At 45.7% G+C, this 15,478-nt stretch overlaps 1 protein-coding gene across 8 annotated transcripts in view; it reads right to left on the bottom strand.

Annotated features, from left to right (window-relative positions):
* The window catches only part of SCN8A (sodium voltage-gated channel alpha subunit 8), a 67,406-nt gene that overhangs the window by 35,134 nt on the left and 16,794 nt on the right, over nucleotides 1-15,478 (bottom strand). For 5 of the 8 annotated variants that reach the window (XM_084500062.1, XM_084500064.1, XM_084500060.1 and 2 more), the window contains exons 2-5: nucleotides 11,367-11,696; nucleotides 3,837-3,954; nucleotides 2,035-2,125; nucleotides 1,706-1,834 (exon numbers count right to left, since the gene is read on the bottom strand). In XM_084500062.1, the coding sequence (XP_084356188.1) occupies nucleotides 1,706-1,834; nucleotides 2,035-2,125; nucleotides 3,837-3,954; nucleotides 11,367-11,642 (614 nt within the window). In that variant the 5' untranslated portion in view covers nucleotides 11,643-11,696. Of the gene's footprint in view, nucleotides 1-1,705; nucleotides 1,835-2,034; nucleotides 2,126-3,836; nucleotides 3,955-11,366; nucleotides 11,697-15,478 lie in introns of those variants that run through there. The other 3 variants (XM_084500065.1, XM_084500066.1, XM_084500067.1) reach the window with 2 other exon arrangements.

Here is a 15,478-nt window from a genome sequence, read left to right as displayed (position 1 = left end):
CCGGAGTCCTGGTGACATCACCTCTGTTCAATGGTTTCAGGTATATTCGCTTCTCTTTGCTTCATAGTTTTTAATAAAGCATCGCCACCCTTCGCTTTGCTTAGCAGCCTTCATTTTAATCCGTTACGCTTTACCACCTGTTTGTGAGCCACAGGTAGCTCTGATTATCCCCGTTTTACAGAGGGATAAACCTGAGATACACAGAGGGTAAGAGGCTTAGTGCAAGGTTAACAGAGTTCGACTGAGCACAACTCAGAAGAGAATATTTCCTCTGTGCTGTCTGGCGAGAAGCAGGGTACAAAAATGTAAAGCAATGCACGATATTCAGAGTTCCTCCTGGTACAGGAAGGCCACCACAAGAGCTTCCAAAAAACTTGGACTCTATTAATGGGATTTAAACAACACAGGTTTGCTCTAGCCCTTGGCACGAAAGAGAATTTGATTTGATATTTCCAGGGCCAAACTCTCCTACAGCGAAGCGACCTCAGTGGAAATAAAGGGATCATATAGTTAGATCAGCTCAAGTTTTAGCAGATTTATTTCGTATCGATGTGGTGGGCCTTCTAAAGCTGTTATTTGTTTCAGAAAGGGAGTAACCAATTCACGGCAAATTCAACCCATGTGCAGAGAGCTGGGAGCCTGACCCACAAAGGCACGTTTACTCTGGGCTCAGCAGATCCAAAATGGAAACTACGATGTCAAGGCGCTGTGGGCTCTTTGCCTTTTGTGTCCAACATCCAACTCGTTGCGTGTAACTGAAATGCACACCTAAACGGGCAAACACTCGGGAAAATCAGCAACCTAGGCTGCAGAATGCAGCCAAAGCAGGGCTGTGGCATTTTATATGGCTAAAGCTTTTTACTCTCATCAAATTCAAGTGCTCGGAACCCTTGAAAACCAAGCTCCTGAGCCTTCCTCCACGGTCTTTGAGTCTTCATTGGCCATCACTGACTGCGGGAGCCCAAACGTGCACACGTGTAATTTTTTCAAAGCATATAAAAGGGAAAAAAAAAGTCTTCCACCAGCCACTGTGACTGCCGGTGCCATAAACCTGGTTCTCAGCAGCAGTACTACGACTGATCGAGCAGCAAGGCAGGGCACTAAGGACCAAGCCCTGCCACCAGAGGTCTGGTGCGCATCTCCAGGTTCAGCTGGGAGCTCAGGCATCCACGGGGACTCCTCGTTCTCAGCCCAACGTAAGCTGATCCAGCACAAGAGAAAAGAACGAGGAAGCAAAATAAAGTGTCTCCTTCTCTGACACCGCTTCTTCATTAGAAATTGTTCAACCTGCAAGTTGCAGCCCAAGAAATTTTAACATGCAAGCCCACGGAGGGAAGGGGTGGTAGAGACTGGAATTCAGAGATGGTCGGCTCCTAATCCTGTGCTCAACAAATTCAGCTGCTGCTCTGGCACGTGAGCTGATCTAGAACGTTAGACCCTATTATAAAATCTTTTATTAACAAAGGCAGGTTTTAGAAAATTGTGTTGTTTTTTTTTTTTCTTTTTTGCAGCAGCACTGCTGTTAAATCCACAGAGTTGTGTTTTAGATCTGCCTCTGTGTCAGGCTTTCTATTGAAAAATCAATCTGGGGATTCACTTAAGCTTTCCTGGGTTTATTTTTTCCTTACACACCCACCCTCTTCCTACGGTCTCATCCCCTCCCGTATGCCACAAATACCTGAAATAATCTGAAAATGCAACTTACGCCATCATGATCACACTGAAATCTAGCCAGTTCCATGGATCACGTAGGAAAGTAAAGCCATCTATACAGAAACCTCTTGCAATAATTTTCACAAGTGATTCAAATGTATAAATACCAGTGAATGTATACCTGTTAAAAGGAATAAAGAGAGCCGCACTGAGAAGTTTGTAGAAATGTAAAGCCAGTCATGAAAACAGATGAATTGCAAGCACTTTTGTCTAAATAAAGTGGATATAAAAGAGTTCATGCTAGCTTAAATACGAGTAAGAGCAGATTTCTGAAAAGCAGCATTCCGTACGATTCTTAAAAATAGAAGAAATATTACTTACTCCACATTCTTCGACCATTCAGGCGGGTTACTAAAAGTCATGAATACACAGTTGGTCAAAATAGTGCACATAATGATCATGCTAAATACTGTGGAACAAAGTCAAGGATCAAAGGCACACTAGCGTGGCTCTTTACATCAGCTTACAGCTCCCTGAAGACCCCTGCACTACACCAGCACTCAACAACTCCCAGTCTGTTCTCGGTGTGCTGTACATAAGAGCCAAATGCTTCCTGCAGCTATGGGAGATAAGAACAGGGGCAACTCTATACAAATAGTATTTTTGCATCACCATTCGCTTTATTTTCTATTTTTTTTTGTATGCGTTAGCAATTCAGAAATCACACGGCTTAATAAAAATGCCTTCCCAAACAACTCCATCTACGCAGCGTCATTAAAATGTGTGCTCTGCTAACACATCCAACAGGGAAGCAGCGCTGCAATCCACGGACACCTAGGGTTTAGTTTGGAGAAAATCTTACAAATCTTTGCAAGGTGTACTGGAAAGGAAACACGTACTTTCCGTGCACACAGCACGGATCAATTTGTACTTCTGAGACATGGGATTTTATCTGCTGTTTCTGATTCCCTGCTGGAAGAGGCAGGTTTACATACCTTGTACCACCTGCCAGCTGCTGTAGTCTCCCAGTTCGCTTTCTCACTGTTGCATATCCAGTCATTTGCAGGAGCAAAAATGATAAAAATTACAAACTTTTTTTTTTTTTGTCTTAAAGACAACAGGTTTTCAGACCATTCTGTTAGAAGAAAGAGGAAGGAGGAGTGGCTAGGAATAAAATCTCTGACTCCTCAAATATAAATACAGAGAGCTGTTACTCCTTGTCCCTCTGTATTGACATTCAGCTGGGGCAAACTGGCTCATCATCTTCTCAACGTCCACTGATACCATTCATCAGCACAATTTTGTACACTCAAACTGAGATTTCTCACGTGTGGTCAGCATGTTGACCAAGAAGTACCTTCTCCTAAACTCCCTGCTCCCTCTGTGTGTTTGGGACATGTTTGCAGGTACAAGGTGCTGGATGAAGCCATTTGAGGAGCACTGTGGGGCCAGCCCAGTTTCGGAATTGGAAGTTCGAGTGGATTTTAACTACTGAATTATTAGCAGAATGGTGAAATTCAGGGTCAGATCCAAAGCTCTTTGACTTCAGAAAACGATTTAAGCAGACTCAAATGGCTCTTAGAACAAGGCCCCAGATCCCCTGCCAGAATCTATCCCAACACGACACATCTGCACCTCGCAGCCACATCCCAGAACATCCAGAGGGGAGAGAAATCCACGAGAGGCAACACCAGCCAAAAAACACTCCCAGCCTCAGCACCCAAGTCGAGTTTGAAGCATTAAAAGATGGAAAAGCTTTTCCTTCTTGAGATGCAAGAAGTTAGTACTGAGAAGTCCCTAAAACAACAAATGAACGTGCTTTGGTAAGATCTGCTTTAGGGTCACAAACAAATGGGGCCAACCAGCTCGTCCAACACACTGCTTTGTTCCTCCTCTCTTAATACCACTTGCAGGTGATGGTTCAATACTTCCAATACTTATCAGTGTCTGCGTATTGATGGAGGAATGGACACAGATGGGTACAGATTAGCAAGGAATATAAATTAAACATTTACTTGAGCGGATATGTCTAAACGGCCATGCTTTTTTATTCAACACAAATCCAGCTTCACCAGGCACAGAACTGTAATTCATAAATAAAGTCTGAATTGAGCAATAGGACAACAGGTAAGAGATTTTCCAAGCAACAAAGACCAAAAGAACTCAGCAGTAAAAAGGATATGAATGTATCAAAATTTTAATAGCTATTCTTCTAAACAGATTAAAAGGACTTAAAATGTACAAGGCAGGTGTGGCACTAAATCGGAAGAGTGTTTTCCCTCTGTTTAGTACTACAAAGGTCTGTAGAGAAAGAAAGAAAGAGAGAAAAAGAAAGAAAGAGAGAGAAAGAGTTAATGCATGAAAATCAAAGCGTCAACAGTTTTAAGGAAAAGCCCAACAACTTCCATGGTTAAAAAAATAAAAAATAAAAATCAATTTTCTGCTTTTTTAAGTGATAATCTCCTTTACGAAGTTCCCACTAGGGAAAAACATACCTACCAGTACCTCAAGAATAATCCTACTGCAAAGCACCCGTTTTACTAGCCACAACGGAGCCCAAGCAAAATCTCCCAAGTAAGAGCTTGTGTTTCTATCACACGGGGCAGGAGCAGCGCTCGCCCTGGCTGAGAGGCAAGAACCGAGGCCCAAGACCTCTGCAGATCACAAACTGAGGGGTAGGAGCAGCAGCTTGAAGCCAGCCTCCAGCCCTGTGCACACCACCATCCTCACGGTGCTGCCTGAGCCTTCATCCCACGCCTTGCTAGCTGCTACGCCAGGACCCCGGTTTTAGGGGACACCCCACCTGCAAAAAGAGATGGACAGGTAAGCAGAAGGACAGGCAACGGCTGAGGCCCACCCCAGCAGACCCGAGGAGGCAGCTAGCCGTCGTTTCCAGCGTTCCCACTCGCTGGCACCTCGGAACATATTCCCCCAAACTCCAGTCACAGTCATGCGCTCTCCTTGCCTTTAATTAGCGAGTTTAGGTTCACTCCTGTACACGGAGCCCGCGGCATGAATCACGTCAACATGTGGCAGGATAGAGCTCGGCTCCCCACCACCCTTAAAATACAGCCCCGCTGCCTTCTCTCCCCACGAGCTGAGCGTGCGGCTCCCAAAGCACGGGGAGAATCACACGCAGCCATCTGGAAATGCAAAATTAGAACCCTGGTCGCTCGATCCCGGCACACTCCTCGCACCCACCACTCCACTTGAAGGGGAAAAAAAAATAAAATTAAAAAACAGGCGTTTATGTGCACTGAAAAGCTCAAGTCTTTTTGCCGGCAACCATTTTCCCCGTTTCCCTGCTCCCTCCAGGACGGGGTGGATGAGATGGGGGATTACGGGTGGCTGGGAATGGGGGCGCAGAGCGCAGCGAGCTCGCTGCAAGCTGCCTCCCCGGCAGCAGCCCACCGCCTGGCACAGCCCCGAGAGTCCAACACGGGGGAATCCACCAGGGCTTTCTGCCAACGCAGTCGCTGTGCTTCCCCAGGAGGCTTTGCTCTTCGGAAATTTGTCATTTCCCTCCTAGCAAGCGCAACCAGGCGTCTTCGCTCGTTTGGCTAAATTAGACCGGTGAGCAGTAAATTACTTGAAAAAGGAAATCAAAATCAGATTGTGGTTCAGCGCGGAGTGAGAAATATTAGTTAGCATGACCACTAATGCGTCTCCCAACAAAGAGCACTTTAAAGGCAGCCTTGGAGAGCTCTTAAATTGCAGCATCAAGAATTAATGAACAGATTACCTTGATGTGCAGGAATATTACAAAAGGCCCTAAGTTTCCCAAAGTTGCCGGTTACAGAGTGCTCACGGGCTGCTGGTGTTAAGACCCCAGCACAACAAACTTTCAAATTCCGCTCCCATTCCTTTTTAAACCTCCTCTCATGCCCACAAAGGCTGCAGAAGGGGTTTCTCCCTGCGACCGGGGTATTCAAAGGCTTGTGTCCTTAGCCCGGCACAGCTCTCAGCGCTCTGATGTCCTTCAGGCAATGAAATCTCCAGCGTGGCTGTGCAGAAAATTACACGAGCACTAGGTGGTGAGCTGGATGAAGGCAGAAATCCTCCTCTGGGAGGTGGCTAAGGTCCATTCCCATTTCGACACGGGGAAATCGTGGTGCAGGAGTGCTCCAACTTGCCCAGACTCAGCTCAGCAAGGCAGAAGCAAAACCTCTCCTCACCTGCAGACACAGACACACGCTGCACCAGAGATGTAAGCCAACCCCAAGACTTCAGACCTGTGCTAGAAGAGCAAGCCAGGCTTTCAGAGCAGGCGAAATGGACGTAAACCGCTCCGCACCGAGGGGCAGGCGCCGCGAGCCTTGGCACGCTGCCGTGGTTGCATGGAAACAGCCATTTCCAAAAGCCATTCCCCAAGGATGGAGCACAAAAGTTGGCACTCCCTGGTGGCAACACAAGCTGCTTGGTCCAACCATGAGGGCAACAGCCTGCGACACGTCAACGCCTCGTTCTGCTCGCCAGCTCGGTCCATCAGCTGTTACCTGACCTCACATGCTGCAATTCTTTGTTTCTTCTTCCATGCTCTTCCCAGCCTTCTCTTCTTGCACCGTGCTGCTTGTGGAACTTGCTGCTTTCTGTAAAGCCTGTCAGTAACACAAGTGCTGTACATTCCTGTTTTTTCACTGATTATCGCGGTTCCAAGACCCACTGCTACTGTTCCCCAGTGCATCTTCTAAAATCCTGGGTAAATCTCCGCTTGGCCTTCTTAATAGAAAGAAGGGCACAAAAGCCAAAAAGCGTTTGGCAATTTAAAATCTTCATTCTTCTTTCTGCTGCTGACATATTAAAACTCAATTTCAAAATGGCTGCATGCTCTTAAAATGCTTGCTGGTTCGGGTCCAAGAACATCCTTAAGCCCTTTTAAGATCTGCTGAGGCAAAGCTTAAAACTCCGAGAAAGGCGATACCTGGAAAAAGGCATTCTGCAGTCTTCTTGTAAGAGACAAAGCCTGGCTGAACTTTCAAAGTCTCCGTTTTTTGTTTCAGAGGCATAAAAAGGCTCCGTCCACTTAAGTTTTCTTAACGTTGTCTGGGAATCTAGGCTTTAAAAACCCTTTGAAAGCTTCTCATATAAAAGAAGTAATATTGCAAAAAGATAAGATTTTTTTCTAAATCAATTTGCAAAACAGCGCATGAAAGAAGCTATGCTGGAGAGCACAACGGAATTGATCAAGGGAGGGCAAAGAGAATTCCAGTTATATGGAGATTTAAGCTAATCTGGCTTCATGCAGGTTTTACATTAAGCATTTCTGTAATGGCTGAAAAGTGAGGAGGAGTGGGCAGAAGATTTAAGAAGAAAACAGCTTTATGAACAGCACATGAACATATGGAAGCACATTCCTACAGTGGTAACATGATGACTGCCTTACTGCCAGTGCTAAGCAAAAGAGAGCAGAGACGTTCTGCTGACACCCCGAGCACTCTGCTTGAACACAGCTAATTTCAAGAGGAATTTACAGGGGATTCTGGCACCCTGTAAGCTGAAGAAGCATCCACAGAATTTAATATATCAACACAAAATATTTTGCACATCTCTTCTGGCTCAAAAAGTGTACGTTCTAATACAGAAAACATTTTTCTACCCCCACCCTCCAAAAAGGAGGAAAAATTATCCTTTGTTAATAAATTATTTTTTGCCACCAAAAAGCTCACGGAGGGAAAAAATTATCTGCCACATTCTGCTCTCGCTTTAATCTCTTGGTTGAACTCCAAAATAGAAAAAGGCCAGGTTGGATGAGGCCCTGGTGGGTGGTTTCCTTGCCCATGGCAGTGGGTTGGACCTGGATGGTCTTTAAGATCCCTTCCAACTTGAGCCGTTCTCTGATCCCACAAAGCACTCCCTTTCCTTTGCCTGTTCCTTTTGAGCCTGCTGGAGAGATGGAGTGGAAGAAAAACCTCCATTAAACACTAAATCCTGGCAAAGGTTTTTGCTTTTGGGAATAAAAGGCTGACTTTTGAGGTGGCCCCAATCTTTTGCTTTTTCCCTCTGTTTCTTCACCAAAACGTGCGTGGAGCTCAGCGCCAGCCTCCCGACCTCACAGGGCCATAACCTTGCCGTAGAGGAGTCCTGAGCAAAAGCTCCTTGAAGCACACGCCAGAGACAAACACACCTCTCCCACGTTCCCCATCCCTGTAATTTTCCCAGTTCCACACCCTCAAGGTGACATTCCGGGCTGGAGGGCCCGTTTCCAAACGATGCATGTGACTTGACGAAGTTGCAAGTCACTCTATTGGCACATACACACGAGCACGATCCTCAGGTGCCCATCTGCAAGCTATAGGTGACCTCAGACAGTCCCACTCCAGCCTCTGATGTCCAGCGAGGCACAGACTTTTCTACAAACTTGGGGATGATTTCTCCACTGGAAACAACCCGCCTAAGATTATGTGTGGTCCCAGAAAAAGCACGGACCTTCTCCTGCCTCCTAAATGGAGCAATCACAGGAGCATTTGAACCTTCACCTCGCTCTGCAGCGAGCACGGAAGATCCAGATGAAGTGAAATGGATGGCAGCTGCTTGAGGAAAGCGGCCACAGCCTGGCAAAAGTCACATTCGATGGGTAGGAACAGGGCGAGGAGCAGTTTAGTAGGACTGACAGCCCAAGCCGTAATTGGAAAAGAAGGAAAGAGAGGCTTAAAAAATGGGAAGACATTAAAAAAATTTTGAATAAGCCTGTGGAAATAGAAGAGGATGATGATCCTTACCTCTTGCATAAGCAGACACTGGAGGATGTTCAGCTCTGTGGCACACGTTCACGTGGGGAATTTTCCCGTTTCTCCCCATTCTGCTCAGCGCCTGCCACAGGCTCAGACAAACCCAGCACCAGGTCTCAAGAGCACGAGCAAAATGATGCAATTAAGTGATCAGCAACTTTCTAGGGCAGAAAGCGTTTGATCTGACTGGGCAATAGGGAAATACGCTTACAAATTCTGACTCGCCGCCTGCCTAGGCTTTGAGGCAATCAGCTGCTTTGCTTTCATCGCTGAGGATGCTCACCGAGGTGTGTCCTCTGAATCTTTGTACATGTCAACAAGGAAGTCCATGTGCGAGGATTTGGTTTTTAATCAAAAATTTTCAGGTGTCCGCATCAGATATCACAGGCAAGCAATGCTTCTACCATGTACTCCAGATCAGGAATTGCACGATGATTTTTACTTGCAAAGCAAAGAACCATAGAAAAATTTCTCTCTGGTAGTTATATGAAGATGAAGAGGAGCTACCTTAGCTCCATAAACTGTTACCTGTGAGCAAATGGACTTTTCCGATTCTATTAAGAGTCATTAACCCCATTTGACAAAGCAAAGAAACTGAGCAGAGGAAAATGAAGCAGCTCGGACAAAAAAGACTGGCTCGCAGAGCTGGGCTCTGAACCCTGGAGTTTGGACTCCCTGACCACGGTCCTGTTTCTAGGTCACTCCTTTTCTCCTTTAAATATCAGTTAACAGGCCACTGGAAAGTTCAGCTTCTCAGTTAAAATGCAGTTTCCATTTCCTTAGACAAACCAAGATCACCGTGTCCTACTGCAAGGAAAAGCAACCAGCTGATTTGTTCCTATGCATGCTGTACATCTAGCTTGAAAAGAAAAGACCTATGATGCAAAGCCTTCTGGCAAATGCTAGAGGAAAAAAAAAATCTTGGAAAACTTCCCATGATTCAAGCAGATTTGCAATTCCTGATGATTCAGAGAAGGGGCTTTTTTTAATGGCCTTAAAAAAACTCTTTGTGGGAAGTCACCGACTAGTCGAAGAAGCACACACCTCAGCTCTCGCCATACCAAAGCGGATGAGAAAGAAAAATGTTAATCTGGTGTTTGTGGGGCGAAAAAGGCTCTTTTTGCAGAACAGTGAGGACGAGGCTGGCAGGGCTGTGTGAGCTTTCCTCCAGTCTCCAGAACCTTCCCCTCCAGCTGCGGCTGCTCCAGCTCCACCAAGAGCTCGCGGACCGCGCGAGCAGAAACCTCGCGAGTGGCGACGTGCAGAAACGTACAGCTCTCTTCTGGAGACACACCAGATGTCTTCGAAGCTGGAAACAGGGCTTATTTTTTTCTCAAAAGGGAAGATTTCTCCACAGCGTTGTGTTTGGAGGCAAATCTGAAGACTGAGAAAGGGTGAGGGCTACCGGCGTTCGCCCCCATCTCTTTCTGGTGAAGCAAGCAAGAAGAAGCCCCACGATGTGGGGACCTGCTGCCCTCCCAGAACTGCCTGGCTACTTTAGCTAGAAAGAACACGGCATGATCCTCCAACACAGTCTGTTTGCCTACATGAACAAGGTGCAAAACATCCTCTCTGGGTTCCTAACGCCTACTTTGGTCGGGTGCAAGTGGCCAAGCCAAAGCCAGAGCGATCCTGGGAACCGCTCTTAGGCTCCGTGCCTCTGTCTCACAGCCTGCCCACACCAAAACCAGGCAACAACAGATTGGTTTAATAAGGAGAAAATATTTGCTTAATAAAGAGAAAATATTTCCGAGGGATAACATAAGCTTCTTTCTTACCAACAACAGCAGTTGTCAATACACTTCCTTCAGTAAACCAGCCACCTAAGCACCGAGCTGACTGGATTTCAGCACACACCGTATTTTGAAGCCCTGCTCTGAGTTGCCTCCTGTACTCCCAGCACCGCTGCCGAAGTAAATAAGCATTAAATTCACTAGTGGGAAATTAACCGAGAACAATTCTCAGTTATCCTTAACTTTAGCATCCAAATTCAGTCGACTTCATGCGAATGTTGCCCTGCAAGTCCCGGAATCGCTTTTGAACATGGCAAGAAATGTCTGCCCCGGCACAAATCCTGACGAATTTTGTTACCCACGACAACTTACTGATTTTACCTTGACAGCCACTTCATCCAAGTTTTGATGGTCACATCAAAGTTGTCACATAAACTGCCATCGCATATACAAAGCCCGAGCTTCTCAAATGCAGCTATGCCCCAGATATATCTTTCTGGTAATTAGCTTATTCAAATTACATTTCTATCAAAGAAAGCAATGAAATTAACCAGCAGAAAAGAGCCTCGGTTTTTAAGTGTCTAGCCTTCAAAGAAAATTCGTGATCACGCCCTTCCTGATTTCACCAGTAGATTCCCCCCTCCATACCCAGCAGTTTGCTTACTCACCACTTCCCTCAAGATCCCACTTCATTTCTTAACACATTTCAGCACCAATAAATGTCTCCTGCCACATCACCTTAATTTCACAGACATTTTTTTTTTCTTTCAAATAACAAATTCTGAGGATGAAAGTAATTGAATTAATTTCTCACTTCTTTTTTTTTTTGGTCACAATTCTAAATACCACAGTTTCATTCTGACCAACTTCAAAATGAATTCCATGCAAGTAATGAAATATACACTTAAAACAGTTACCATTACCCCTCAGTTAAATTCTTCTTATTGCCCTCATGGTTAAAATTGGCACATTAGCACAACTTTGCTATTTTTAGTTTCCAGACCTTGTTCTGCTGTCTCTATCCAAGCAGGTGCTCAACAGACTGATCGTATCATCTCTAACTTAGCTGGATAATTATTCCAAAGGTGCATGAAGCACAAGGGAAATACCATAAAATGTCAAGAAAAATAGACAATAACAACAACAACGCCCAATCCAAAGACTCCATTCTTTGTCTTCTATTTAAACCATACCCAAACCTGCAACCTCCCAAGCAAAAGGTGGTTTAGTGACTTCTTCCTTGCAGACTCACTTTCTGGGTCATATAATAAGGGTCAAAGTCCTCCAGTGGTACAGCAACCAGGCCTTTAGGGATGTCCCCGTAGATGAAAGGCAAATTCTTCCCTGCCTCAAGGTCACTGTTTGGTTTTGGTTTGCTGTCTTCATCGTCATCCCGGTGGCTGCTGTCTTGCTTTGGACGCTTCTTCTTTTTTTCTTCTGCAATGCGTTTCTCAATGTTAGCCAGAGACTCCGGAGTGAAAGGTTTAAAACTATCGGGGCCTGGTGGTGCGAGCAGCCGTGCTGCCATCTTTTCATCCTGCAGCAGCTTCTTTAGTGATGTTGCAGCCCGGACAGGTCAGCTCTGCAGGGGAGCAAACAGCACAGGCAGAACAAAGAGTCAGTCACGGGAAAAACAGGCGGACCAGCACATTTCAACAAGGACCTAAAAACAACCAGGCCTTCAGGTCCCCACGGAGAGAGGCCAGCACTGCGCATTTTGGCCCCTGCACAAGCATCCAACAACAGTGATCTCCAACCACGGCACCCAAACCCATCCTGGTTTGCCTCCCGACCACAAACTAGAGCTCAGAAGCTTTTCTGAAAAGCAACTTTAGTTAAAAACAGTATATTCGTGGAAAAAAAAAATGAATGTATATGTTATTACTAGGCATTGCTCTCTAGCAAACTGATTATTAGAGAAAATTTCCAAGCCAGCTCTGTTCCTGGGGCCAGGAGGAGGTGCTCAGCCACATCCGGGTACCAGCACGTTCCTCACCCTGCTGCGGAGGCATTTAGCTGAGTGCTCCTCCCAGTACCCTGGCTCCTAATGCCAAAGAGGACTGATTTGGGGCTGGGTTTGTTGGATTTTAGGGTTTGCCAACAGGTGCAGAACATGCCAAGCTCCTGGGACAGGAGAGCTCCTTCCTGCCCTACCTGACGTTACCGTGGTTTAGAAATTCCCTGAAACATGTGCTGTAGCTTTACAATTCAGCTATTTCGGCACGAAATTAGCCACCAACAGCCTCTGTGGTCCTTCACTTCAAGGACTGCACTGTATTCAGGTGGAAGGGTTCAGGGAACGCAGAGGCAGCAGCCCCCAGGACATGCTCCCACCCTAGGGACAGGCTGGGGCTGGCGCACACTTGCCCAGCCTTGGCAATGGGCATGCTCCAAAACTGAGCATCACAGCTTGCTCTGAAGATCAGCAGAATTCCTGCATAAACCCAGCACAGAAATAGAGTTTTTAAAAATACCTGGAGTATTCAACCTTTAAATAAAGTACCTAGGGGATTTCCAGGACCTAGAACCACTGGAGCAAAGCATCCCTCCAAGCAGCTACAGCTCATTCCTCTACCCATGACAGCGCCATTCACACATTTGCTCTGAGTTCATGCAAATCTAAAGCTGCCCCACACACATACAGCTCAACCAAGCATTGTTTCCAGCTCAGGTTTTATTGGCAGATCCAAAAAAATTAAGCATAGATCTTCCTCTTTATGTAACTACCCAGCATAGCTGGGGCTGGGACTCTTTTCGTATAAACTCGCCCAGGTATTTCCAGAATAATAGCCATATACTTGAAAAGTATGGCAAGGAGAAAGAAATCAATGGCAGCATCTTGGTTGCAATATCTCTAGAAACATGACAAAATAGCTTGCTGATATTAAGGAAAAATTAATTTATTCTATTCTTGCAGCATTTGCATGCATTTAATTACCAAATTTCCCACATACTGTGAAACTATATAGCAGCGTTGGGGATGTGGTCTAATTGAATGGCACAGATAAATATGTAAGGCCTGAATTTAGAAACCAAAGTAGCTCAGGGACACAGGAGCATAAAAAAGGGGAAAAAAATGAAGGCACAAACGAATGCTGGATTTGCACGCCCAATTATACAACCGGCAACTGGAAGCAACCAACTATTCTGCCAAGTGGCCATGTGAAATAGAAAAATAAAACATTCACACACGCAAAACCAAGCAAAACTCAAATCTAGCAGCCAACTGCATGTCACGGTGCACTCCCTGCAAACGACGAATAATCTGGCCTTTTCTCTGCAAGTCTCACTATTTGACTGAGCAAATTCTCTCCCCTGCAGGGCAAATCCCAAAGCATCCTTGGTTAGGTGTGGCATCACACCTTGGCCAAAACAACTCAACTCTCTGATTCTCAGAGGTCTACTGTAGATTCCTCTGCCGTTTGTTTTCCCAGTAAATTATCCTACATTCAGAGAACGAACAAAATTAGGATGCAAACTGAAGGGATGGGAATGGAATGCTTATTTAATCCCTTAAATCAGACCCAAATGGCCATTTTTACAGCGTTGATAGCAGAGCACTTCCATTCTCACAATGCCTAGTCGCGCTTTGCAGCTCCCACAGCCAACTTCTGATCTTCCTTTACTCAGCATCCCCAGACATAACTGCCCAGGATATTTCAGAGCTGCATTTCTTACAACAGCCACCCAGACGAAGAGGTCGGAATGCCTCTAGGTCCAAGTTCCCACCAGGTTTTCCAGGCTCGCTGTCATGCTCAAAGCAGGTTGGATGGAGCCAGGCAACCAAGGCACCAGCGTCCCTTTCTGCCAGAAAGGAGCTGGGGCTAAAGGTGGATGTGTGGAGCGATCCAGTGGTTAATGAAGTAAAAACGGAGAGAGCATCAAAGATTCCCACTTCCAAGGTTTTCCAGGAAAAAAGGAAAACCTGAGTAACAACAAAAAAATTTTGTGAGGATCCAAAAATGTTTTAAGCATCCACCTGCACTCACCAAGGGAGGGGTTTTGGTGTTCGTCATAAATATGGAAGGATTTGAGCGTATGAACATCTGCTAAACAACCAAGAAATCCTCCCCAAAGCAGTTCTGCAGAAGAGGGGCTCAGAACATCCCCTGCTGGGAGGAACTCAGGTTCCAGTCTGCCTCTCCCAGTGAAGCTTCATTTCTGTACAGGTACACCCAAAGGATGAGCTGGTTTTTGTTCTTTTCCTATTCTGTGCATCTCCATCAGTTTATCCAATGTATTTGAAAACCACCAAGCATTACCTATATTCCTTGATTTTTTAAAATAAAACCAATATTTAAAGACCATCAGTCCATATCCATGCATTCATCCAATGAACAAGTATTACATTATCTTCATCCCAAAGATCTCAGGATTTAAGTAAAAAGTTTCTATACAGAGAGACAGACAAAGAAAGGAAAAATAATTTGTCTAAGGCCAACCAGAAATCAATGGTAGAGCTGGAAACTGGTCATAAAAGCCCTGGGATTCTCCCAGTCCTGCTAACAATGGGTTGTATACACAGCCACTTTCTTAAATGCTGTCCCCAGCAACCAGGTATGTCCCAAAATGTCCCAACAGCCAGCACAGCCAGCGTTACACCTCCAAGGGAGTCGCCTTCATCTCCCACAAACCTGGTCTGTATCAGGAGCTCGGTGGGGCTCATCCTCCTCGTTAAAGACCCCAAACACTTCCACGACAGCACGCCTGGTCCTGCTGGAGCTCAGCCTAGAATGTCCTGCGGACCACCAGCCTTGTAAATTTTTACTTTACAAATGAGGAGAGCCTCGCTGGGGTGTGCGGAAACCGGTTAGAATAAATGCTAGGGTTGGTTTGGGCAAAAGGCACGCTTCCCAGATTTGATTCTTCAGCATCCGAAGGGAGAAACATTTGGAAAACTACAACCAGAGAAGCGGCGCAGCTCCCCATGGCACCGGGATGGCAGAGATTTGTCCTGAGCACCCAGAGCCCATGGCACAGAGCTCACAGAGTCCAAACCACATGAGCACGGGCTCCAGAAAGCCAAGGTTTTACACCAGCAAAAAACGCCGTGCTGAGGTGCCTGGTTACTAAGACAATCACTTTTTACAAATGTTCCCAACAGTCCATTTACCAGCACATTAGGAAATATTCTGATAAATTATGCAAGCTGATTGTCAAAATAAATTAAAAAACACTTTTGAGGCAGTATCTTTGCTTTAATACATTTCCTCAGTTATTAATTTGCAAGATTCAGTCGGTCACGGTATCCTTTAAGTCCCTTTGAGAGATAGCCCTTTTGTGTGAGTCCTTTTATGTCTCCTTTTATCCCTATACATCCTACAGATGCACACATCCTTTTATATAACCCACGCAGACGCACGT

This window comes from Aythya ferina (genome assembly GCF_964211825.1).
Source record: "Aythya ferina genome assembly, chromosome: 28".
In the NCBI taxonomy this organism is placed as follows: Eukaryota; Metazoa; Chordata; class Aves; order Anseriformes; family Anatidae; genus Aythya; species Aythya ferina.
This window is presented reverse-complemented; position numbering and strand designations above follow the sequence as displayed.